Below are 25669 nucleotides of genomic sequence, written 5' to 3' on the forward strand. Positions count from 1 at the left end.
GTTCTTGTTTTGATCGGTCTGCTTTCGAGAGGGGGGAGAGAGGTTGTTTGTTTGTGTAAGATATTCATTTAAATGAATTTTAGTCACACTCAAGAGTAATTTCAGTCACAGTGACCCTGAATGTAATGTGTTCTCTGACATTATTTTGTTGCTCTTTTCTCTGTGTGGAGTTTTGTCAAACTGTCAAAATGAAACTCAGTGAAGTAGTATAACTATTTATAAGTAGGTATGAACACAAATTTAGTTTTTGGGTTTTATTACTCGAGTCGAGAATAATTAATATTTTAAATATTATACAAATCATCAATTAGTAATAGGCCCTATATTTACTTATTTATTGTATACTATATAGTGAACAATTTGATAACTATTACCGGCTAAATTTGACTAAATCTATGCTAAGTATTAATTAAAAAATGACGTACATGTATGTAGGAAAGTGAAGTAGCCAACAGTAAATAATTATTATATTAATTATTAAAAATATTAATATTTCCAGGATCAAGAGGGAATCTCAACATGCTCAACAACCCCACAGTAACTATATACATGTATATGCATATCATTAAACATCTTGATATGTATGAGTGACACTGTCACTGACAGGTAAAAGTAGAATGGAATTATACTCGGTGTTCAAATCTTCGCTTACGTCACGATGCTTCACCCATAAAATTTATAAGAATATCAATATTCTTCTTAGTTTAATAATATAATAATATAAAATAGTGTTTATATTGTAAATTTAATAAACTAGTTAGTTAACTTTACCATTCCTTTTTCTGATTTTTGGCTCCAAGAAGATTTATATAAAAAAAATTCCAGTACCGTACGTGTATAGCAAGCTATGTATAAAAGTTAAAACTAATGATCGAGTAGTTGCAGTAACGTAACCCTCCTTCCGACGGCGGAGGGGAGGAGGGTTACGTTATCGCAACTAACGATCGAGCACCTTTAATTTTCCTGAAATTCAAGCCCTGAAACTGATTGTTCACCTTTTCAAACCTGCGAGTCTGATTGGTCTGAAGGACAAAATTACAAACAGCGTTTCATTTATTTTAATAACAGTGACATTTCTTCCACTCTTGCAGATCTTTTCAAGGACACCATAATAAGATGGAGATATACAATGAATATGACGCACCAAAGAAGATGCAGTATGCCTTCTGTCAGCAAATATCCTCAGCAGAATTTGAACAACAAGGGGCAGTGGAAACTGAAAAGGCATTACAGGTCAGAATGCCAGCTTAAAACAACTCATGGTGTCGTGACAAGACAAGTGACGCCAACAATTTTAAGTCCCTCCTTGAAAATAAAAAAATTGAGTAGGATCGTGCATGCATGAGGGTCTGCACGTTTATATGTAGCCCAGTGGCGGCGGTTTGTGCAGTATTTACGACAAGACAAGGCATGGCACCACAGGAATTGCTGTGGTGCCCTGTGCAAGGTTCCTTAGTACAAATTTAGTGGTCCTACTAAAAGCCGACAACGCCGACAGCAAGTGTCGGCTTTTAGGACCCCAAATTTAGACGCGCCCTTACAATGTAGCTGAGTGAAATTGCGTGTCTCTTCAAGATCAAATTGAGAAGGCCCAAGACGGGCTGTAAAAAAAACCCATTTAATCTTAACTAGTACCTTCAATATAGAAAGGTTTGCGGTGATAATCTCTAAATAAGTTGGGATGGTTCTAAAAAGAACCGAACCACCCCAACTCATTTAGAGATTAACATTACATGGTGTAACCGCAAACCTTTCTATATATCGTATTTCCACCATGCAAAGTTTCAAATCCTATACTAAGTACCTTCAAAATGTCTATCCTTAATCTTCACTCCATGGTGTCCTTTGGCCTGGTTGGCAGCCCTCCTGAATCCTCCAATATTTTTCCACAGAGTTTGTCCTAACAAAATGTGAGTGAACCCTGAAACTGTGGTGGGCTCATGAAAACTCTTCAACATGTACATTGTATTTCTAGCCTACTGACTACAATGTGTGAAGGGTTGTGGAACAAACCTTGAGTTTAATTTTACAAACTGACAGTTGAAGGGTTCCAACTTTATTCTCAAATTTGTTTTGCTCTTGAAGGAGTTGATGAGCTATTTAGAGAAAAATCCAGCTGTCTACAAGAAGGTTTTAGTGAGAAAGAAGCAAGAGGAGGCAGAGAATGCTGGCATCTTCTCCTACATGAAGGTAAGCGCAGGGATGAGAAATTTAAGAGTTATCTGAATTCAGACCTTTTGAGTCAGCTTGATGAAGCCTGGGCCTAATATAAGGCTCTGTTTACCGTAAGCAAAGAATCGGCACTTGCGGCAGCAGGGAATTCTGCGCTTATGTCAAGCGTGTTTCCGAGGGAATTTTAGCTTGTGCACACTCAATGTTACTAGGCATTCTACGCTTACACAGCTAGCGCAGAAATTCAGCGCTTGCACAGTAAGCAGAGACTGGTGATTGAAGCCCAGAATTCGGCGGTAAGCAGAGCAATGAAATATGGCCTAGGTCTTTGATCTACTTCTCTATGAGCACACTGTTTGTAGAAGCTGTGTGAATTCTGAACCCCAGGGGTTCCCGAAAGGTGGAAATGTCATAATTTCAACCAGATGCCTCTTAAAATTTGGATCCTAGGAATGGTTTCTTCTTGGTGTTTATCTTAGTTTAAAGAACCCTACTATGCAGTCTGGAGCATTCCAAGAGAAAAAAATTGAAAAAGGAATTGTCTGTTGCAAACTGCTTACCAATCCAGGCCTACAATTTCATCTTTGAGAGGGCAAGGCAATGTTTATTATTTTTTATTTTTTTTATATTGCAGTTCAGCGGCATGCTGCAATGAAATATTTAAATAAATAAACCATTTATTAAGGGCACTTCCATTGGAAAATATTTTAAAAGTCTAATGGACACTTTTGAAAGGGCACTAAGGCCAAGACCTGGGGCAGTAGGGGCCATCAAAAAGACCATTCTATATAAATGTTCACCCTAGTAGCAGAGTCACACAAACATGTAGGACCTATACCTGCATAAACAAAAGAAGTCAAGTAGAAATAAACTTTTTGTTTTTAACCACAGTGCAAAGTGATGGCAACAATGCGCGGCCCTGACTACCTGGAGGATGAAGTAACCAATGAGGAGACAATGAATAAACTGGGTGCTCTGGAGCATGAGATGGGCAAGGTGTACGACTATGCACAAGGTAAGGCTACATTTCATTCAATCCCTCGACCCAACTCGGGACTCGAATTTGGGGGGGTTATCCACAAGACTGGTTAATCCAGTAAAAAAATCTTGAGCTACGAGCACAAGATTTTTTTACGGGACCAACATTTATTTTAAAAGACCAGTTTCAAAATGAGTTGATGGAGCCTAAACCATGTGTACTAGATTATGCTAATGCAGATCAGCCCGGGTTCTCAATAAAATGTTCCTTTTTTTTCAAGTGGGCTAAATATCATGCCTGTACAGACTTCTATAAGCTTGCTCTGAACTAATGGACATAGCTTATTGCCAAAGGCCTGAATGGTAAAGGCACCCTATGAGAAAATTGTAAATTTCTACTGGAGCATTTCAAGGGCACCAAGGCAATGACCAGGGGTCATGAAGGCAATCGCCTTTGTTGCCTCTGTGAAGTATCAGGCCTGATTCTTTTTATCTTTACAATTGATACAGAGGCCAACAAGAGCAAGAAACGGTTTTCCCGTCGGATCGCCGCCAAGAAATCCAAGGCCGCCAAAGGCAACAAAAGCACACCCCCAGCAAACTTCAAGGTGCCCTCTTCAATCTCGCATTCCACGAAGAAGAAGGCTGTCCCAACACCACCCCCCTACCCGCCACCCACATCAGCCTCGTATTCAATGACACCAGAATCAGATGACGATGTGTTTCTGTACCTTCCGATCACCCCTGCCAGGAGACCCCCTCTTCACCCTGATGCCTCGATCAACTGCACCATTCCAGTCCCCCCACCTCCCCCACCACCGACGCCCAGTTCGACTGAATCCCGGGTACTGAAAGAGAGAACAAATCTCAAACATCAGGTATGAACTAAAATATTCCAAATATCAATTGAAGTTTTCTGCTTTACGAAGTACTCCTTATTTTATATCACTGTTCTTGGGAGAGGGGCAATAGGTTCCACGTCATAACTTGCTATTGATCAATAGGAACACAGGTTATTTAAACAGGCACTACCGAATCATAAAAAAATACCAAAATGTTTAAAGATCTTACGTAATTTCTCAAATTGCTGTGTCATGCTCCCTTTTTCAGGGTACAAATTCTGTTTTCATGGCACATCAACTTTAAGATCCCCATCACAAACGATTCTGATACTTAACATGGTGTCAATTCATAAAAGTCTTGGTTTTCATCCAGTTTGTAATAATAAAATGTATTTCTCTTCTTCGCCAGAGTTAAAAGAGCCCTCAGTTGTTAACACCAGGTTTGCTGATCCGTTTAACTTTGATCATATTTCTTTGTTCTGCAGGGTTGCTTTGACAGTCCCAAGTATGTCTCCACACCTAAGCCTCCCCTCACACCTGGCTTCAAAGCAAGCCTTGAGAGATATGGGTGAGTATCCAGTCATTCTCATGTATTTACTGGTATATTAGCCCTCATTCAGTTTTCAGTATATAAAGTTTGTAATGGTCCTATTTACCAGTCCTCATCAGTTTCCCTTGATGTGCTATACTATCACGTATTCATTCCAGGCAATGCGCCCACGTTCACAAGCTCCCAATATGTTTACATGCAATCTGACTCCCACCACGGCGGACTGGGCAGACAGGAAGATACATGATGAGATTCCAAAAGCCCCCCTTCTTAGTTTTAAAACCTAGAAACCCTCAGAAACCTGACAAAAAGGTTTTTTTAAATCTTCTGTTTGCTTACCAAAATAAGGTTACCAGAAGAAGAAAAAAAAAATTCACATCTACATGTATACCATCTGTTTGGTTTCTGATAATTTGGAAAACAATTTTTAAAGCAATATTTTTTGTTGTAATAACAATGATTAACTCAATGTTTGACTCTTTCTATTATATTAATGTAGGTCCACATCGTCCCTTAGTTCCATTGCCAGCGTACATGATGAATTAGTATCATTCAATAAGAGCAAACTCAAATCAGTCTCAAAACCCAGGTAAGTTCAAAATACTGAGTATAGTGTTCGTAACCGGTAAAACAAAAAAATGCCTCTAGCTACCAGGCAATCTCTGTGGTCTAGTCACTTAAAGGAACCCACGTCCTCTAGAATTGCAAAGGACGTGGGTTCAAATCCAACCTGAGTAAAAATGCCTGTGATTTTTTTCTCACAGAACTCGCTGGCCATGGCCTCCATTGCTCTTGGCCTTGATGGGCCCCTTCAAACACTTTGCCATTGACTTAAAAAAATTCAAATGGAAGTGCCCTTTGCAAAATGAAAATGGCCTTGCCCTTCCACATTTTATATCAAATTCCCAGCCTGAACTCTCTTAAGTACAGAGTATACATTGCTAACACAGTGGTCAAGTGGTTGGTCAGCAGGACCTACAATAACAAGGTTGTGGGTTCGAGTCCCCCAGCTAACTGCTTATTTCACTAGAATAAATATTAGTTACTGAATCACAATTTTTACAATTTGATAAGGTCTATAATCATAGATGTCAAACCAATGTTTGTATGAGAGAGATTGGGTGTTGCCAGCTTGGCGTTTATATCCCCCTGTGAGTTTGCAGAAAATCCCTTGATGGGAAGATCATCTAAACAAACAACTGCACATCATCAGTGTAAGGTTTTCAAAAAATTTAAATCTCGCCTTTTTTTTTATTCAGCCCTAGGAAGTCCGCAAATGGAACCCCCTTCAAGACGCCTCAGTCAAGGAAGCGAGTCATCTCAGCCAGCATTGTACGAGGGTCAATAACAGACATCTGCGGCGTATCGACTATCGACGCTTTCAACCAACAGATGCTGGAAAAATTCCGGAATGCGCGAAGCCCTATTGTGAACAGTCCAGCAAGTGGCATCAATAGCCCATCTGGCTTCACCCCCTGAAGATGTGTTTTTTCTGTTCCTGTTGTTTTGGACAGAATGTTGTCTTTTTATAATGAAACTAGGTTCTTAATAGCGCTTTATCACCCCCATAAGACTCAGTCATGACATTCTTCATGAGTTTAATTTCTCATTCTCTGTTTCCTAGGAACATTCTCAAAAATTATGTTAAAATAGCCTAAAAAGTCTACTTAAAGCTTGAACTACATGTAGGTCAGCACTTGTGCTCAATGAAATTGCTCTGCCTTCTTTCGAGAACCAATTACCATCTCTGAAGTACATACCAAAGCACTTGGTATTTTTTGAATTTTTGCAAGGTATGTAGAGTATAGGTACGTTTTTGAAGTATGAGAGACCTACTCCTTTAACATACATGTAGTACCATGTACTGTAATGGTTTACTAGGTGCCCTGACGCAATACGCTGCAGGTCAGACCACCAGGAACACCAAGGCAAACCCCTTCTCTAGATGATAAGTGCACATGTTTCTTTTACGAGCATTACACAACACACGGGACCAACCACTTTACATCCCATCTGAAGGACACAGCAATAATGATTAATAAGTGTCTTGCTTAAGGACACAAGTACCAAGATAAGTACCAAGATCAGGACTCAAACCCATACTCATGCGGATCAGAAACACAAGAGCTCGAGTTCGGTGCTCTTTTCCCTTCAGGCAACTACACGCCACAATCTGAGAAACGTATCTAAAAATAGATGTCCTGATCCTATGACTTGATAATGGAAAGACTGGCTTGAAAATTGGGAAAAACGTAGATTATTTATCTGTTTAATAGTCATTGTTTATTTTTAAATGCTAATAAACTACAAAGAAATACATACATGTATTCAGACTTTTTGCATATAACAATAAATACTTTGAAAGTAAATATTTACAGAATAAAGATTCGTTAAATTAAATTTGTTAGTAATATCATTGCTTAAATTATAGATTTGTAAAATAGCACTACACGACCTGTTGTGTTTACTCCTTTAAAAATACACATTCTATAAGATTATCTAAAACCATCCATAAAAATAACAACAATCAGCAGCAGAACATCAATAATGCAGAACATCAATAAAGTATTTCTTTAAAAAAAAGAAAACAAATTATAAAAGGTGAGCAAAATAAGGGGTGCATTAAGAACACTGCAATTTCATGGGGGTACATGTATGTATTGCTTTGTATCATTATGGAATCAAGAAACGTAATCTACATTACGCTAGTATGCCATCGTATTATGAAAAAACATGAAGCTGTTCAAGCTGCTATATATAGGCAAAAAATTACTTCAGCACAAATTACCTTATATAGACACTGGGCACATTTGGTAATTGTCAAAGACCAGTATTCTCAATTGGTGTATCCAAACAAATCTGTGAAAACTTCGGCTCAATTGGTCATCAAAGTTGCAAGAAAATAATGAAAGAAAAACACCATTGTTGAACAAATTTCAGATTTAAATATTTTGGTGAGAAGTTATCTCGTTCTTAATAAACACTAAATGTACAATTCAGAGAGAGCCGTTTCTCACAATGTTTCATACTATCAACAGCTCTCCATTGCTCATTACCAAGTAAGTTTGAGTAATTACCAAGTGTGTCCAAAGCCTTCAACCTTTAAAGATGCATCACCAAATTTTCACAGAAAGATTTTATAATTTTAATAGACCCATCCCTTGAAATACGTAAATTGCACATAGCGCGTGCGCACTAACATTTTGGTTGGAAAACATTTTTTGAGGAAACATCGCGCTGTTTTGAATGCGTAACGCAGAATTTCCATGCAATATTTCCTTTCCTTTCGCAAATCTATTCAAAATTTTAAACAAATTGTTTTAGTCAAATCAGCCAAAAATTGGTCCTGGCATCCATGATCTTTAACCACCTTGAACAATCCATGTACAGATCGAGAATGCCATTTTGTTAAGCTGGTATTCCTACATGTAAGTGCCAACTCAAGTAAGCATTTTTTTAAACCATATATAAATTTAAATATAAATTTTGGTTTTACCCAAATACTTTACACCAATGTGTGTTGGAACTGTATACTCAGTACTTTCCCGAGCTTTGTGTAAAAAGATCATAGGCATATTACTCGGGTGGGATTCGAACCCACAAGCTGACAAGTAATATGCCTGTGATATGCCTACAGGTGATTTTTTTTTCACAGAGCTCAGGAAAGTACTAAGTATACCATGTATACAGTGGCACGGATGAGTGCTAACACACCAGTGTACATAGGTAAAACCAAAATTAATGTTAAGTATCCCTGATGTAAATTTCCATCTAATGAATATAAATATTGTGAGCATAAACTTCAAACCTCTATACAATAAAAGAACATAAATTGTATTACTACTATTACATTATATGGTGTTTGGCTCAAATACATGTACAACTGTGGCATGTATGGTAAAACAAAACTGTGGTGGTGGTAAAGGGGGCAGAGAGAACATTTTCATTTTGATAGTAGGGGGGAGAAGTCTAAACCCTTTCAAAAATATTTTGAGAATAAACTTCAAACATCCATACAAATAAACATTTTATTACTACAATATGGTGTTTGGCTCAAGAACAACTACAATGTATGATAAAACGCCATTAAACTGGGGTAGGTGGTAAAGGGGCTGAGAGAACATTCTCATTTTGATCATAGGGTGAAGACGTTCAACCCATCTTCAAAAGTTTGCTGAGCATAAACTTCAAACACCTACATGTATATAGTACAAGAACATAGTGTTTGGTTGCATGGCTTAGGCACAACTACATGGCCTGTATGGTAAAACGCGTGAAATCCTGACTCTTGGTGAATTGTTCTTTTAGTAAAGGAAATTAAGATATTTAGTGTGTCATCTGAACCATCAATGAATCCAGAATATTGTAAGATGTGATTTGGACTGTTGAGAGGATGGAGTTGGTTGGCATCTTTTTGTCTGCGGCAGCCGTGGGCACTCAAAAGAGTTAACACCCATGGCAGTCCTTTGAGGTTGCCGGAGCTAAATGGTAATTGTTAGCTGCAACACTCGTCAATTTCAATGGTGTCAGGACACTTCGTACCTTTGCCACTTTGTACCTTTTGAAGGTACGAAGTGTCTTTGGACACTTCGTACCTTGGATACTTCGTACCTTCCCTTGAGACACTTCGTACCTTCTCACGAGACACTTCGTACCTTCTCACGAGACACTTCATACCTTCTCACGAGACACTTCGTACCTTGAGGATTTCTGCATAGTTTCTGGATTTCTGTATCTAGAAACGAAGGGTCACATTGCTAATAGACGGTGTCGTCAATGGACTTATTGCACAGATTGAGGGCGCCGTGCATTAATTATTTAATAATAATTAGTGTTGACTGATGGTGATGAGTATGGAAAAAAAACGAATTAAACTCAAATGGTGTTTTATTTGTTTACATGTTGACCGATAGTGATGAGTGTGAGTATTTCATTTAACTTGAGTGACAATTTTGAAATCCCGCAGGAACAAGAGGAAGCCACGATTGCCGACCAAACTCTTCATGAAGAACTCGAGGGACTCGGTGATGTTCCTGTTACCAGCTTCAAGATCACCACTGGAGGTACAGTTCGGGGAAAAAACATTCTGGTCGACTCCAACGGCTACACATACACCATGAAATGGAAGAAGGACCCCACTTCTCCATTCTCTGCATGGGTGTGTGTGGCTTGCGGAGTAAGACCCAGCGTTGCCCCGTGTCTGTCCTTCAGCATGGTGATCAGTTCAAGTTTGGTCGCAACGAGCATCACCTTCACCCTGCCGTAGGAGATGTGGCTGTTGCTGTCAAGGTGGCAGTAAAGAAGGCAGCCAAGGACAACATCTTCCGCCCAGCCAGCGACATCATTGAAGGAGTTCTCACCAGGATGGTGCCCGCCGACGCTCCCGTTAACTGCCCAAGACCCAGCAATCTCACAAGAGCTGCCAACAGAGCCCGGCAAAGACAGCGGCCCCAAGAACCTCAAGACCAAGGCTTCGAGCTCATAATGGACAGCGTCCCAGAGGGGTTTCTCCAACATGATATTCATGTCGGGGAGTCCCGACATGTATATTTGCAACCTCAGAACAGATGGCGGCTCTCGACGGGGTGAAGACCTGGTATCTGGACGGCACGTTTAAGATAGTTAAACGGCCTTCTTACCAGTTGTTCACTATCCATGCATTCGCCAAGAGTGACTCCGGTGTGTAGGAACAGGTCCCTCTAGCCTACTGTTTTATCGGAAGCCGGACGAAGGCAGATTACAAGAAGATACTCAAGACCTTCCAATTCTACATGGTTTGTAGAATATTCATCATTTAGCTTCTTGCTATCGTTGGTGAAGGATCGAGAAAAAACACATCAAAATGCCAATCTGCACAAGCTGATAACATTACTGCATAATCAAGGACAGATGAGGCTTGTAACTGATAGGAAACTCAGCCGTTGTCAAAAGAAGACCTACAATCGAATGCACGCTAGACTATGTGATTTGTGGGATAATCTGGCCAAGCATTTTTTTGTACAATATTCATCACTCAGCTTCTTTACTATTGATGGTAAAAAATCGTTGAAAATGCCAATCTTTACTAGAAAAGGGGGTTAAAGGGAGAAAGAACGAGCGGAGTATCCTTGCATGAGCTGCAAAGAAGAAGTTACCAGAAGGCAACATGCAATGGAATGTGATATTTGCTGCCGTTGGCAACGTTGCAAATGTTGCACCACAGGTAAGTTTAAGTAAGGCGTCGTTTTTAAGCATTTCCTATCATGTTTTATCTCTCATAACCATGTCTAAGAAGAAGAAAGTTCATAAATTAGACGTTTCAAATGTACTCTCAATATTTAGTCAAGATTCAGCGAAAGTGCTAACTCACCAGCATTACTTTTTCAATCCTTATGTAACAGTATGTGGAAAAATTACTTCTTTAAATGGCTGATGTGTATTGTTATAGCCATAACATGGGAGGGGCAATAATTGATTGTATCACTACGGTTGGAATGTCCCGTCAGGCATTTGTTGGGCTATTAAGCTTTTGTAATGGGTTTCGTAGAGCGCACTATTAAACCCAAAACATTTTATATTGTGGTTGAGATTTGCGTTGCGGGTGCTGAGAAGGGTATTGTTTGGGTGTGGGGTATTGTTTGGGTGTGAACCAGCGGACAGCTAGGCCAGCGTCGAGGCTGTGTCGTGTTGACCCGTCTAGCGCGGGTAGGGGTCCAGCGGGTGTTTTAGGGCCCATCAGCAACGCAAATCCTCCCAGGAATCTCGGACCCAAAGATAAGCGGTGTCGAAGCCTAAGGCATTGTGAGTAACTTTAAACTAATTTTACTGGGAGTTAATCAAGCTATGGGTTGTTCTCAAAATGTCCCTTGTTCTAAAATGTATGCAGCCATTGACTATTGTTTGCCTAAAGAGTTGATCATTGTTGTTTGCCTAAAAGGTTCACCTATAAAATTTTGTTGTTAAAGCATATTATTGTTGTTTACTTGATCTTTTGGGTATGGCCATTGTGAGATTTGTGAAGGCGTAGCTTTACCGTGTTTAAATAGAATTGTTTGTAGTAAAGGTTGTAAGTTGTACGGGTTGCTCTAAGCTGTGGAGAATGCAAAGGTGCAAAACTGGAAGATTGTTAAAGCTAAATTATTGTGGGGTACTTCTATTAAATTGTAGTTTCTTTATTATTTCTAATCTGGTGTCACTGTGTTCCATTCTTGTTTCTGGGTTTTATGTCTGATGTTAGTCTGAGTCGAGTGGCGCAAGGGTCCACTCTGCGACACCTTATACTTACATAATCCTCCTGTAAAAGTAAAGTATTTTTCTGTGCAAGGATTGACAGGAGGCAGGAAACTGACACTGTGATGCAGGAGGTGCGACATTGTTTTTGAATACAGTCAATTTGGAAGTATCTTGACATATTGGTCTTTTTACGACCAACCCAACCAGAAATAGAGGCTACCGATTGTGTATTTATTCAAAGAGAGCTGTTTGATTCAAACATTTTGAAAACATACCGAGGCTTGTAAACGATAGGAAACTTAACCGTTATCATTATTATTATTATTATTATTTATTCGACCAATACAAGGTACAACAAACAAGTAACAATAGCACAAGACAGAACATTAACGGGGAAAAAAAAAACAATTATAAAAAAGCAAGAAGTAAGGAAAATAAATACAGAATTAAATAAAGGAATAAGAAGAAGACGAAGAAGACCTACAAGTAAATGCACACCAGACTATAATGGACAAGATAATCTGGACAAGCAGTTTTTGTAGAATAATCATCACTCAGCTTCTTGCTATTGTTGGTGAAAAAAGGTCGAAAATGCCAATCTGTGCTAGAAAAGGGGGTAAAAGAGAGAAACAACAAGCGGAGTACCCTTGCATGAGCTGCAAAGAAGAAGTGACCGGAAGGCAGCATGCGATGGAATGCGATATCTGCTAGCATTGGCAACATTGCAACAGTGTTGCACACCAGGTAAAGTTAAAGGGAATGTACGTTAATGATGTTCGTTGAGAGTGATGATGTGAAGTACAATTTGGAAATGTTTGTTAGGTTCAAAGTTAAAGTATAACGCACACTTACAACTTCAAAGTTTTTGTTAAAAATTTCGCATAAATACTGAATAAGCCGTCAGACGATCAGAACTAACAATGATGTTGAGGGATGGCACAGAGCCCTAAACACAGCTGCTAGAACCAGCAACATGGGGTTTTACAAGCTGATAACGCCACTGCATAAACAAGGACAAATTGTCACTCTTCAGATGGCTCAGGCTTGTACACGATAGGAAACTCAGCCATAACCAAAAGAAGACCAACAAGACCTACAAGCGAATGCACGCCAGACAATCTGATTTGTGGGATAATCTGGACGAGCAATTCTTGTAGAATATTCATCACTCAGCTTCTTGCTAACGTTGGTAAAAAATCATCGAAAATGCAAATCTTTACAAGAAAAGTGGGTAAAAGGGAGAAGCAACAAACGGAGTACCCTTGCATGAGCTGCAAAGAAGAAGTTACCAGAGGGCAAGATGCAATGGAATGTGATATCTGCTGCCGTTGGCAACATTACAAGCGTTGCACCACAGGTACACATGTAAGTTTAAGTGAGGCGTCGCTAAAAGCATTTCTTTTCATGTTTTATCTCTCATCATCATGTCTAACTAAGAAGAAAGTTCCTAAATTAGACGTTTTAAATTTACTCTCAATATTTAGTGAAGATTCAGCTATATTAAAGGAGTATGTACATTGAATTGTTTTTGTTTAAGACTTTTGTAGTTCAGACATTTTGAATACAAACGAGAAGTTTGGGATTGCAGTAAGCCGATTTGGCTTTATGCTGTGTTAAAAGGGGTAAACGAAAATCTCCAAATCACTATTAACCTATTGAGTGAACTGTCAGGGGTTCCTGAACAGGCATGTTCTGTCGTTTGCAGCATATTGAACTCACAACGACAGGTACCCTATCCTTCCAGTATTTCTGCTGTGCCACTTCGTCTTCAACGAGTTTAACTTCATCAACAAGTTCAGCAAACACTGTTTTTAAAGACTGCCACGCCGAACCCCGCCACGTTGATAGTGCTAACTCACCAGCATTATTTTTTCTATCCTTGTACTAATCCTCCTGTAAAACTAAAGTATTTTTCTGTGCAAGGATTGACAGAAGGCAGGAAACTGACAATGTAATGCAGGAGGTGCGACATTGTTTTTGAATACAGTCAATTTGGAAGTATCTTGACATATTAGTCTTTTTACGACCAACCCAACCAGAAATAGAGGCTACCGATTGATACGTATTTATTCAAAGAGAGCTGTTTGATTAAAACATTTTGAAAGATACCGAGGCTTGTAAACGATAGGAAACTTAACCGTTATCAGAAGAAGACCTACAAGTGAATGCACACCAGACCATAATGGACAAGATAATCTGGACAAGCAGTTTTTGTAGAATAATCATCACTCAGCTTCTTGCTATTGTTGGTGAAAATCGTCGAAAATGCCAAACTGTGCTAGAAAAGGGGGTAAGAGAGAGAAAAAACAAGCCGAGTACCCTTGCAAGCTGCAAAGAAGAAATTATCGGAAGGCAGCATGCGATGGAATGCGATATCTGCTAGCATTGGCAACATTGCAAATGTTGCACCACAGGTAAGTTAAAGGAAATGTTTGTTATGTTCGTTGAAAATGATGATGCAAAGTACAATTTGGAAATTTTTGCTAGATTCAAATTTTAAGTATAAAGTACACTTACATGTACAACTTTGAAGTTGTTGTTGAAGATTTTTGCATAAACACTGAATAAGCCGCAGACGATCAGCGAGCTCCATAAGCCTCATGAAAACTGGCGGCAAGTCGGTTTGAGAAAAAGCACAATTTCGGGGGTGTTTTTTTCTGGGGTAAATAGAAAAAAAATCCGTATCCCTTCACTGTTGCCAGCATGTGGTACAATTTTTTTTAAATGGCAGCCGGTCCTTTCTATTGAGTATCGTTGACAAACAAACCGAACCGCGCTGGTTTTAAAGGTAGTTTTGGATACAAAGCAACAATTTCCAGATGTTTTTTAAAGCAAGCGATTATTGTTTTTTTCGTTTTTAATATGTTTGAGCACTTTTCTGAATACCATTGTAACATTTCTTAATGTTTTTTTTGTTTTTTTTGCAGCGATGGGTTTTAGTATTTTAGTTCACACTTTTTGTCAGCCAGAAATGAGCCAGTGACAACAGTAGCTGCTAAGCATTACGAAAGTTGGTCTGCATCCGTTGTTGTTTTTTGCATGCAACCATAACCATGATAGGAGAGTGTCATTTGCTGTACTGGATCCAGCTAAAAGTATTGCTGTTGTGGGGATAACTGCCCTATTGATGGTGTTTTGTTCCTACGTTAAACTGAAAAGAATCATCATCCTACTTCAGCGTAACGTCACCTCACTGGCGAATCGCCTGAGAGTTCAACTTGCTCCGACCATGCATCAGGCTCCACCCATCCCTCGTGGGCCTAGGCCTCATGGAAGAGTGCATGTAAGAAGGTTTAGGCCACTGCAACAACAGCTGCAGAACCGATTGGCAGCAGAAGACAACGTTTCTTATGTAAAACGTGTCACTGATTATATATCTGAAATGCATATAAAATCAAGTTATCAAGTGTGAAAACTGACATGCAAAGTTTTAGTTTTTTGAATTGCCAAACCGAATGGTCATTACAGTGTACTACTAGGGCCTACATACTCGGCTTCAACAACAAATATGTTCCAAGTTGGGTGTAACATTCGAGGTAGGCAAGAAGTTTTTCCAGGCACAGGAGGGAACACCCAAGACACCAAAAGTACACTGTAAGAATTAATTGGGGGGGGGGGGGGGTTCAATCGTTGCCGGTCTTTGCACTAAAGGTAGCACTTCAGCTAACCGATTGGTTAAGGAGTACGTGTTTTTTGGGCGGATACTCCATTTCCTTCTGTGCCAGACCGAGAGCAGCCAACTCCAATTTGCAAGAGTAGCGTGGAAAACAACACCTAGTTTTAACCGACTGTAAATCCTCAAATGAATATTGGAGTCTACCATTTTAAGAAGGAATGGACGTTTGACTTTCGTTAATAAACAATGTTTTTAATTATGGTTATTGTTAAAAAAAAATTCAGGACAAGTTGGCGAATGCTGGGGTACTATAGCCCGTCAAAACAGAGATATGCTCTCAGTTTTGCTCAGGGAGGTTCAAATGCTACGGGAGCAGTTGGGTTAAAGACGGCTGGGAGAGAAGTCCCAAACTACGTCGAGGTCGATGGTGGAGCAGATGGGGACATCTTAATCGGGCATCCGGACATAGCCGTCTAAGTGATGTCTAAAACTGTATATTTAGACATTTTTTAGAAGGTCGACAATCCGAAGGACTTCTTGAAGTTGGTGTCCCGCCTGTTGACGGAAGACGAACTTGCCATCCACAACTACCATGGTGGTGAGGTTCTGAGCAAGGGACGGGGAGTTCAAAAAATTGCGCTAAAAAGAAATCCTACTTTTCAGGCCACAGCGGCCCAAGCAGACATACAGTGGCTGGTTGCAACGGCACGGGACACCAAAACACTGAAGGATGCATTGAACGCCAAGTGCCACAAATTAGCTACGAAACTAGGCCTTTAAGTATTACTATTTGTATTAATATATTTATATTTATTTGTATTTCATTATTATAACTAAATTGTTATTAATTAATTAATTATTCATTTTAAATGTAAATCTAACTTAACTAAACTTTTTTTTATACAAAAACTACTTAAATGGCCTTCATCAAGTTATATTTATTTATTTAAACTGTCTGATATTTTGGTATAAATTAAACGAACGGGGGGGGGGGGGGGATTAAACGAACGTTCAACAACAAAATGTTTTTTTATCAGAAAAAAAAATGGGGGAATTGATTGTTCTTGTTTTTACAAAGTTATAAAACAAACAATTTCACATTCATAACACCAGAGTATTGTCGCGTACTTAAACACAATTTTAAGGAAAAATAATGAACAGTTTTATCCATGCTCTATGGTTTGTCCTAGCGCAAGGGTGTCATCCATCCGTTTTCCATCGTTTCAGGATTCAGTCTACTGTGACCAGTTTTACAACCTCGACCGGTCGCAGCGCGCCGCGTTCTTCTCCGTCCATTGTTACCAGCTGATAAGACACACAATAGGCCAAATTTAATGAGTTGCAAACCCCTCGGCAGGCCCCAAGGATAAAAATATTTTTGACGCTGTCCCTAAGAGGGATGCACAAGGACTGTGGAGAGTACGACAAGTCGCCCGTCGAACGTCACTGGTTCTGATTTCTAAATTGTCCCCACCGCTTACTACAGCATTAGATTCTGAGAACATTTTGTGGATATACGTGGATATAAGACTTCAACAACAAATATCAGGCACAGAGAGAACACCGAAGATGTCAAAAGTACACCTGTTGTGAGACAGGTGGCACTTCAGCTTGAGAGCGGCTAACTCCAATTTGCAAGAGTAGAGTGGAAAGCAACACCTCAGAGGGATTACACAAGGAGTGTGGAGAGTACAACAAGTAAAGACTAAGAGCAGCCGACTCCAATTTGCAAAAGGGAGTTCATGTGGAGGAGCTACAATCATGTGTTACATTATGGCCCAGCACCTGATGTAGATGACTACTTTCAAGAGAGTGGAAGGATTGGTCGAAATGGCAAACAAAGTTTTGCAATCCTTCTGAGGTTCAGGATGCTTTGCCTGAAAGTGTACGATTGTTTGTCCTGTCTAAGCCTTTACTTCAACAAAGTAAAGCATAAAAAGGTAAACCAGCAATTACACTTCGACCTTCCATCATATAGTGTAACTGTTTTAAACGTTTTTGATTGCACAAATTTAATGGCTGGTCAGAAACTGAGCAGCATGGGCAGCAAACTCCAAACTAATTTTTTTCAGTCAGTCACATACATGTAGGCAGTGCAGAGACTTGCACGCTGCTTTTGATGATGTTCTTGGAGAGGATTTAATCTCTCATAATGCACTGAAGAAAAACGGAAAGAAAAGGTCATGCAAGATTTTACAAAGGCCGATAGTTTTATAAGAGTTTTGGTAGCACCTGTTGCATTTGGCGTGGGAGTTCATGTGGAGGAGCTACAATCATGTGTTACATTATGGCCCAGCACCTGATGTAGATGACTACTTTCAAGAGAGTGGAAGGATTGGTCGAAATGGCAAACAAAGTTTTGCAATCCTTCTGAGGTTTCCAGGATGCTTTGCCTTAAAGTGTACAATTGGTCATCCTACATGTATCTAACACCGTTAATGTCACAAAGTAAAGCATATCAAGGCACACCATCTTTTTTACCATCTTTCTTACAGTGATGGATACTGTTTAACGATTTTGTGACTCACAGAGATTGGTTCAGAAACTTAAAGGTCCCCGCTATGCTGCCGGCACATGATGGAATGATAGTACAGATTCAGCCACAAATGGCAAGGGGAAACTCTATGTAAGATCTTCCTAGCAGAGGATGCTACATATGTACATGTACATGTACGCTCAACATGGACGTTCCTACATGTAGCTCCACACAATCTGATACCTGTCATCCTTTGGACATACAACCAAGACCATCGACAGTAAACGCCCTGCTCAGTGCGGAGACTTTGTTCTCATAAAAAAATCTTGTATCCCGCCTGTTGATGAAAGAAGAACTTGCTCTACACAACTACCATGGTGGTAAGGTTCTTAGCAAGGGAAGAGAAGTCTAAAAGATGGCGCTGAAAAGACACCCAACTTTTCAGGCCATAGTGGCCCAAGCCGACATACAATGGCCAGTTGCTACGGCAGGGGACAATTATACCAAAACACTCATAGATGCCTTGAATGGCAAGTGTCGGAAATCAGCTAGTAAGCTACGCGTTTAGGTATTTCTATTTGTATTGACTTATTTCAGGCTAGTTGTGTTTCATTATATTATCGTTAAACTAAACAAGACTTCAAAGTTGATGCAAGCTTCATGGTTAAGTTTTTATTTTGTTTTAATCTAAATTGTTTTTATCACTGTTGATGGAGTTGACATTCCTGCAGTTGTAGTAAGGCACGCAACTTGGGTGTAATCATGGATAAGCACCTCACAATGTCTGATCACATCACTAAAACCTGTCGGTTGGCATTCATAGCCATTCGGAAAATTGGACAGAACCGGCAATATCTAAATAGTAGATCTATTAATATACTTGTTCATGCTTTGATAATGTCACATGTTGATAATTGTAATTCATTGTTGTATGGCCTTCCGAAAAAGGAATTAAACCGGGTACAGAGAATTCAAAACACAGCAGCTAGGTTAATAGTGGGTGCTCGTTCAAGAGATTCCATCACTCCCCTTCTAAAGAAACTTCATTGGTTGCCCGTAGAAAAACGTGTTGTATTTAAGATTCTTATCATGTGTTTTAAAGCCTAGAATAATCTTGCTCCATCTTATATGTCAGATCTCATTCATAAGCACAATCCAGTACGTACACTTCGATCATCGTCACAACACCTCCTTGCAGTACACCCTGTTAATATGCATACCTATGGAGACCGTTCCTTTGTGGCTTCGGCTCCAACTCTGTGGAATTCTCTACCCTTGACGATCAGGAATACATCTTCCCTTGATGATTTCAAGAGTGCCTTAAAGACACACCTTTTCTTACAATAGTTTACCATTCTTGTATTGTTGTGTCGTTATGCTTGTAGTGGTGTTATTTGTCCCCTTATATTTATGTTGTTGAAGATTGTATAGTGTACTTCTTTGTAAAGCGCTTAGAGAATTAAGTGTTAATTATTAGGCGCTATAAAAATCTAAAGTTATTATTATTAATAAACTTGCTGTTTCAGTATACTTGATACACTAGTGTTTTATTAAAATATTTTAAGTTTTCCAATTGTGGTACTTGTGTAAATTTTTGTTTATTTTGTAATTATATAGTGGGCTTACATTATTAACCACATTAAGATTCCATCATTGGTCTAAACTTATCCTCTTCAATATTCGACCATCGCACCTGGCGCATTGATAATTCACACTGCACCTCCCCATACGAATCGTCCTTCTTATTTCAGCATTCGTTTAGTGTAGAGGTGTTTTTTTTAGATACTTCCTAGCGATAACACTATTGCAAGCGTTAACATTCTATTTCAAACAAAACGGCCTAACCCAATTCTAAACTTAAATCTTCTTATAATTGTCGCTGTAATAGAACCAGTGATCAGCTACCTACATGTACATGTAAAACATTACCCAAGGGTTTCGCCTCTAGCACGTAGATCCATACACGCATTTTATTATTTGTTTTGTTTTTTAAAAGTACATTGTTATCCAGATCTAAGTTATATGTTTGGGTGGGTTTCGTCACATAAGCAGAATTCTGCTTTTTGCTGCACAGTTTCACCAATGCACCACAATTTCTTGTCAACATGTATCATACCATTACCAATACACAGGGTGATGTCCCGGATGAGCTTCTCTGTGTTAATCTATTAATGATAATGTTTTAATTGTGGTTTTTCAATTAGTTTATATCCTGAAGCCCATCGTCTAGATTTCATCGTGGGTTGCAAGCCAATGTCAGACATGCTTTGGATTTGCCAGTTCAATAAAAACCTCCTCTAACCAGGACCAATCAGGTAATAGTAATAATTAAGTCTTGTGATGCACACATTTTCACCTTACTGGATGTTCAGGGCACATCACAAACCAAATATAAAACAAAAGAAAACAAATACAACAAAATTAGTTCCCAACCAACTTATAAACATACATTGTATTCAGTAACCATTGGCATCTTCTACAATTCATTTAAGACCACCACGATCAGCTACTTCTCAACTATTGGAGGTTCAACAGTGATTGGAAAGCACAAGGAGGGCAAGGGACAGGACATTTTGCCTTCAGGTGCCATCTCTGTTTTCGAAACAAAAAAGATTTTAAGAAACTGCCCCAGGAAGGAGCTGGACGTACACCACTTCACGAGAAGTTTCCTCCGGTTGTGGAAACGCCAACTGCTTTCATCACCCAACAAAGCTACGCTGCAGACTCCTGTGCCAACCAAAGGTAGGTCATGCATGCCGAACAACGATCCTCTCCCTACAGAGACACATTGAGATGGAGATACCTTGTTTGTCCGTCAGTGCTCAAAAGAAAGATGGGGCAGTGTGTTTCGTCGAGTTTTGTTTATTACGAACTGTCGCTTGAGGGCGCGACACTTGGCGACCGTTTTCCGATAAACGCATCAGAAACTGTATTTCTCGATAGCTTTACTGATATAAAAGGTTATCTAAACTGCTTAAATTTGTACTGATACTGCTTAGATTTACTGATCGGCGTTTAGGGTGAGTGTTATAGAATTGTATTGTTGGCTAAGACTTTCAGTAGTTTCGTAGTATTAAAGATAATTCTAACGGTTTTTCTGCTCACTGGAGAAGTTGTAATATGTTACATGTTATGCATTTGATGCACGTCAAAGTTCAAAGGTTAAAGTTCGGATGTTTATAAATCCGTTTAATAAGGTTCCAAGTTACAAGTTCTGCTTATGTAAGAATTTATGAATATTCTAGAGCAAGTATCATCGAGGCCAGGATTTGTTTACTGTAAATCAGTTGGGCATGATCTTATTGATTTTAAAGGTGATTTGTTCAGGGTAAATTTAGTATACATGGCAGGTTCCTGTATTTAAAATGTTTTCCTTTTGTTTAGGGGATTACCATTTTGATTAACTGAACTGTATGCTGTTTAACTGGACTGAACTATTGTTGCTGAACTGTTACTGATCTGCTAGTTGTATCCGGTCACAGTAGTAGGTTAATGTTTCCGTTTAAAAATCATTATGTTTCATTAATTACTTTCACTTGTTTCAGATGTTTGGACTGTAATAATCTTTCTGTTTACACGTGTTAAGACTGTTTAGCAGTATTCTAAGATATGGTATGTGTACTCATTCATGTACTTGGATTTTTGTTTGGTTTATTGCAGAATTGAATGCTGATTTATTAAAATCTTCATACATTAAAACCGGGTGCGACTCCATTCTTTAAATCCTCTGGCCTTCCACAGTGCTTGTCCTTAATGGAGGACCTGACTGGAATGATTCGTCATGGACAGTTGACAGCTGACCTGGACTTCCTGTGTTTAAAAAAACATGCACCAAAAAATTCAGCCCTTTACCCAATAGAACACGGATGAGCAACTTCACAATAGAACAACTTAGTGCAACTTCACAGCACATTGGAACTTGACGACCTCAATACAGGACATTTTGTCTACAAATGCAATCATCGTTCCGAAAAGAAAAGATTTAAGAAACAAAAAAACAACTGCCCCCGGGAAGGAGCTTGACGTACACCACTTTACGAGAAGTATCCTCTGGTTGTGGAAACAGCAACTTTATTTATCACCCAGCAAGGCTACGCTTCAGACTCACTGCGCCGATCAAGTGTAGATCGACAACAATCTCCTCCCTACATAGACAACTTGAGCAGGAGATACACGTACCTCGTATGTCCGTCATCAGTGCTCGAAGGAAAGATGGGGCAGTGCTCATCTTTGACAGGGGACCTGACTGGAATGATTTGTCATGGACAGTTGCAGTCTATTTGTCTCGTTTTCTTCGCCGAGTTGACCTGGAATCACTGTGTTTAACGAAATACGCACCCAAAAGTTCAGCCCTCAACCCAATAGAACACGGATGGGCACCTTTAATCAAAATGATCACCTCAGTGCGACTTCGCAGCACATTACAACTTGAAGACCTCAAAACAAGACATAAGCGCATTCCCATCAACTTGTCTGCTAAGAATCTTCAGATTTGCCAATTCCAGCTGCCATTTCATTGTACATTCATGACATTGCAAGCCAATTATTATAAAGTCCAATTTTGATGCAAAAATTCTGGCAAATTTTCTCCTTTTGTATAAAATGTTTGTTTATAAGTATTGCCATTCCACACATTTTGGAATAGAATGGGCAAAACATTCACTTTTCTCATTACTGTAAGTACCTGCGCCAACAAGTTCCCATCAATGTTTTCTTGTATATTGGTTAAGTTGAGTGTTCCTTAACAGATTTCAAGTGAAGAATAATCGTGATCATGTTCGCTACATTACTGGTATCACTTCATAAAAATTTCATTCCATTCTGGAATTCTTCAACTGGCTGACTCTCAGCAGGCAACCAGTGATTTTCCTGCGTTGTACGTGTATGTTCCGCATATGTCCATGTACAGTGTGTATGTGTAATCTAGCTTGTTTACATGTGTGCCGCTCTTTTAGTTTTATATTAGGAATCAAGGAGCCAAGAAATAATTTTGATTAGTTTGTTTCTAAACATGGATCTTTCTAAAAGTATTTAAACATAGAGGGCGTGATGCAGCAATACCATGAATACGCAGGTTTCATTGTCTCCTTGAAAACCACCTTAAAGATCACGATTTAGTATCTTCCATCTCCTTCAAAGTCGAATCTTACCTCTGAATTTCCACCTACATTCCTCCGGTCACTCCGTATTCCTCACATTTTATCTGCAATGCCACCAAGAAAAGAGAAAAAAAACTCCTGCAGTTTTGCCATCTAGAGCCTCTACCTCCGCGCAAAAAGTCACCAGGCTCAAGCTCCAGCCAAACAACAGATGGTCCTTCTATTACTGATCTGCTGCGGGAAGTGCAATCAATGGCCTCAGGTATGAATGCCAAGTTGGATAAAGTCATCCCCAACCAGGAGTCCCTTCTCTCTAGACTGGTGACAATTGAGAATAAACAGAAGGAGATGGAGGATTCTATCATCTTTTCTTCAAAATCCATCGAAGATCTACGTAGAGGCCAAAAGCAAGACCATGTTAGATAAGGTCTCAGGGTTGGCCACCAAGCAATTTTCTTTACCAGGTGATATGGTCACACTTATACAACACTACATCAAGTGGTGACAAGGGAGCCTTGTGTGCAGCTCGCAACTTCTTGGAGGCACGCAGAGTCACTAGTGATCCGATGAGGAACATCAATGCTGCTGCTGACCTAGTTACTCAATTCACCACTGTCTTGGTGATAGCAGTACTCCAGTACTTAGGGATTTACTCAATTTCTGATAAACCAACACAGAACTATCTTTTTAATTTTAGTTTAATTGTCTGCTTGCTATGGCTTTTGTTTGGGTGTACATGTATGTTTGTTTGCATGGCGTGTATGTTGTTTTTTGGTGTATAGTGTTTGTTTGGTTTTCGTTGTTTCTTGGAGACACGCAGAGTCACCCGTGATCCAATGAGAAACATCAATGCAGCTGCCAACCTAATAATTCAATACACCACTGCCTTAGTGATAGCAGCTTCCATGAAGTACTTCAGGATTGACTCAATTACTGGTAACCCAACTCAGACTGAGTTTCAAATTGGAGTTCATCGAGACCCCAGCCACTATGTGCACATGGTTCTCGAAGAAATTGTTGGGAGAGTAAAAGTCAAGCCGCTTCCAAAGCCAGCGCCCACATACCCATCAGAATTTCCCCTTGAGTATTGGCCAGATGGGTATTTCACCCAGCTCCTGGGGAGTAACGAAACATACCAGGCATACCAGGAATGCCTGGGAGAGAATGTGGATCTGTGGAGAGAGATAGCCGAGCTGAAGAATAAGCTAACGAAGTCCAAGGAAAGAAACATGCAGCTTCATAAAATGTTGAGAGGTTTCATTTCTAAACTTGCAGTGGAGAACAACATCCCACCTTTGAAGAAGACTGATGTTGTCCCAAGCAATAACAGTGCATGTTATAATGCCAGGCGTTCTGTCTAAGGCCAAGTAAACAAAACATTTCCATCCGTTCCACATCCACATCCGTCATGAACTTGCAAGAAGACGATCCGGTGAAGATGACGTCCTTGGGAATGCCCCGTTTGTTATGTACATGTACGTGACACAAGCCGTTCAATAAAAAATTTGGGCTTCCCAATACATAGACAAGGCATTGCTGTTTCGAGACAATGCGGTCGTGGCAATGTCTGGGCCAGGGGCAGTGTGTGCTAATGCTCGCAGTAAAGCAAGGTCAGGTTGTTTTTTGCAAGGCATCATGCATTACAACCGCGTAAGATTCAATTAGTTGCGCAATGGACCACTGCGTTTTATCGGGGCAACTCGTACCCAAGTCAACTCGTACCCAAGGCAACACGTACCCAAATTATTGTACCCAAGTCAACTCGTACCCAAGTCAACTCGTACCCAGGTCAACTGGCACCCAGGTTAACCGAGAGTGTTGTAGACTTTGAGGTTGGGATCTGATCAGCCCTTAAGTCTGTCTTCGCTGATGTACACATAGCAGGCTGCTTGTACCATTGGACACAGGCAGTCTGGCTGACGTGCCAGGAGCTTGGGCTGCATGTCCCCTACATGCCGACGTAGCCATCAGCGACTTCATCAGACAGCTGATGTCACTACCCTTCCTCCCCCAAGAACACAAAGCTGAAGCTTTCAAGAAGTTGCAGGAACTAGCAGAACACCGATACAAGCTTTAGTCGACCTTTGCAACTACATGGCTGCCACTTGGTTGCTCAATTCCACGTGGGTCAGAACTGGTTGGTGTTCATGCGGAGCATTCGCAGGAATAAAATGAAAGAAAACCAGGATTGTCTCCTCGAAAAGGATGCTCTTTTCAACTATTCCCGAACAGCACCCTGTTTGGGTTGATGTGATTCAGTGATGCTCGTCAGATGGGTGATGGTGACAGAATAATCTGTCTGTACAAATTCTTCCTGGTGGTAAATCACAGGCTCCAAATAAAACTTGAACCTTGTTGGTAACAAGCATGCCAAAGGCATAACACTTTGGGTGGCAAGACAGGTAGACGAGGCCCTGACTAACATCCATAAGCAAAGTCTCCAGCAGGAACGCTACTCCAGAAGCTTCAACATAAGTATAAGTGGAATACCGGAAACCCTCAACGAGAATCATGTAGTTCCCTTCGAAGGCAATGCAGACATTAACAATCAAGTTCAGCATGCCAGATGTCACCTTCGAGAACGCCCACCGGACCGGTCGTTCACAGTGATATGCTTCAGACAAGTTTGCCCTTCCCAGCATTAATGAGATGAAACAAGATTCATCCATAATGTCCTACCCAAACCAGGCACAAACAAACTACATTGTAAACCTCATTCTGGAA

The 25669-nt window shown here is 39.9% G+C and overlaps 2 protein-coding genes across 4 annotated transcripts; both read left to right on the plus strand.

Moving 5' to 3' along the window:
• The first annotated feature begins 12 nt into the window (after positions 1-12).
• LOC117291006 lies at positions 13-7422 on the plus strand. 3 transcript variants are annotated; one of them, XM_033772602.1, is made up of 9 exons: positions 37-55; positions 500-606; positions 1092-1233; positions 2086-2190; positions 3064-3187; positions 3661-4028; positions 4478-4560; positions 5042-5131; positions 5802-7422. In XM_033772602.1, the coding sequence occupies exons 2-9, from the start codon at positions 584-586 to the stop codon at positions 6019-6021; spliced, it is 1155 nt and encodes a 384-aa protein (XP_033628493.1). In that variant the 5' UTR covers positions 37-55; positions 500-583; the 3' UTR covers positions 6022-7422. The 3 variants fall into 3 exon arrangements, with proteins under 3 accessions (XP_033628494.1, XP_033628493.1, XP_033628495.1); XM_033772603.1 differs by lacking the exon at positions 500-606 and having other exon boundaries at positions 13-55; XM_033772604.1 differs by lacking the exon at positions 37-55 and having other exon boundaries at positions 500-537.
• A 1751-nt stretch (positions 7423-9173) lies between these two features.
• On the plus strand, positions 9174-10395 carry LOC117289869. Its single transcript, XM_033771054.1, has one exon. The coding sequence runs from the start codon at positions 9664-9666 to the stop codon at positions 10129-10131; it is 468 nt and encodes a 155-aa protein (XP_033626945.1). The 5' UTR covers positions 9174-9663; the 3' UTR covers positions 10132-10395.
• Positions 10396-25669: the final 15274 nt, after the last annotated feature.

Source organism: Asterias rubens, chromosome 5, assembly GCF_902459465.1.
Source record: "Asterias rubens chromosome 5, eAstRub1.3, whole genome shotgun sequence".
NCBI lineage: Eukaryota > Metazoa > Echinodermata > Asteroidea > Forcipulatida > Asteriidae > Asterias > Asterias rubens.

What these genes read in the sequence shown, in the direction of transcription:
- LOC117291006 (XM_033772602.1), top strand. Translation starts at nt 584, where the DNA reads ATGAGTGACACTGTCACTGACAG. An exon ending in GAACAAATCTCAAACATCAG is followed by an intron (nt 4,029 to 4,477) that starts GTATGAACTAAA and finishes TTTGTTCTGCAG; the next exon opens with GGTTGCTTTGACAGTCCCAA. An exon ending in AAATCAGTCTCAAAACCCAG is followed by an intron (nt 5,132 to 5,801) that starts GTAAGTTCAAAA and finishes TTTTTTATTCAG; the next exon opens with CCCTAGGAAGTCCGCAAATG.
- LOC117289869 (XM_033771054.1), top strand. Translation starts at nt 9,664, where the DNA reads ATGGAAGAAGGACCCCACTTCTCCATTCTCTGCATGGGTGTGTGTGGC.